This window comes from Mesitornis unicolor, unplaced genomic scaffold (genome assembly GCF_000695765.1).
Source record: "Mesitornis unicolor isolate BGI_N332 unplaced genomic scaffold, ASM69576v1 scaffold29096, whole genome shotgun sequence".
NCBI lineage: Eukaryota > Metazoa > Chordata > Aves > Mesitornithiformes > Mesitornithidae > Mesitornis > Mesitornis unicolor.
In genome coordinates this window covers 1-964 of record NW_010193422.1, presented here as the reverse complement: position 1 = coordinate 964, position 964 = coordinate 1, and the positions used below count along the sequence as shown (strand labels likewise).

Here is a 964-nt window from a genome sequence, read left to right as displayed (position 1 = left end):
CCGCCTCAGCAATGCGCCGCACCCGGGCGCCGAGGGGCCGGCACTCGTCCACCAGCACCGCCACGTCCACCACAGCTCCCCCGTGCTCGTACGTGATGGGGGGGGTGTCACTCCAGCCGCCTGCCAAGGCTCACCATCAGCTCCTTGTGACTTCCCAGCTCCTTTTCCCCCACCACGACAGGGTAAGATAGGGATCATCTGAGGAACACACTCACCAGAGAGGTCCAGGCGGGCTGGACACACCACCTGCACCCAGTGCCCCAAGGGTGGCAGCTCTGTCTGTCCCACAGTCACAAACTGGCACGAGGACATCACCGCCTGTCGGATGAGGATCTGCTCGGCCCCCTCGTAATGCCGAGCTGCTCTCACCAGCAGAGCCGGCCTGGGAAAAGAGGGCTGCTGAGCCCACTGCCACAGCACCAGGACGGGGCAGCAGCCGCTCACCAACCCCAGACTCACCTGCTCATCCACTTCTGCCGCTCGGTGGCCAGCTCCTGGACACCACCAGCGATGTCCCCGCTCTCCAAGCGCCCAAAAGCCGAGGCCCACTCCCTGTTGGCAGCCGGGCCACTCCGCAAACCCCCTTCCCCTTGTGCCATGCAGCCCAGGACATCGGCGATGCAGGCAAGCGCCCGTGCCGCAATGCCAGCGTCACCAGACGTGGCGGCAACTAGAAAATAAAAGGAGGCTGCAAGTCACCCCAAGCCAGCCCACTTTGTGATAACCCAGCTCCAGAGGAGAGGGACTCACATGGCCTGCGCCCACCCTGGCTTGTTCAGTGCCCTGGGGGTGCACCCCCATGGGTTCTTGCAATGGCAGGGCCATTGGAGGGGGTAGGGAGCACCGAACAGCCAGGATACCCAGAGATGAAAGACACAGCTCATGCGAGTCCAGCTCACCCTCATCCAGCGTGGCCAGCACAGCGTCGTGGTAGCCCTCATGGACAGCACTGCGGGCGAGCGGC

The 964-nt window shown here is 64.4% G+C and overlaps 1 protein-coding gene across 1 annotated transcript in view; it reads right to left on the bottom strand.

Moving 5' to 3' along the window:
• The window catches only part of FUK (fucokinase), a gene marked incomplete at its 5' end in the record, with an annotated part of 3,227 nt that extends 2,267 nt beyond the window's left edge, over window positions 1–960 (bottom strand). The window contains 4 exons of the mRNA XM_010187461.1: window positions 5–120; window positions 216–382; window positions 460–670; window positions 900–960. Coding sequence (XP_010185763.1) covers window positions 5–120; window positions 216–382; window positions 460–670; window positions 900–960 — 555 coding nt within the window. The remainder of the gene's footprint in view (window positions 1–4; window positions 121–215; window positions 383–459; window positions 671–899) is intronic.
• Window positions 961–964: the final 4 nt, after the last annotated feature.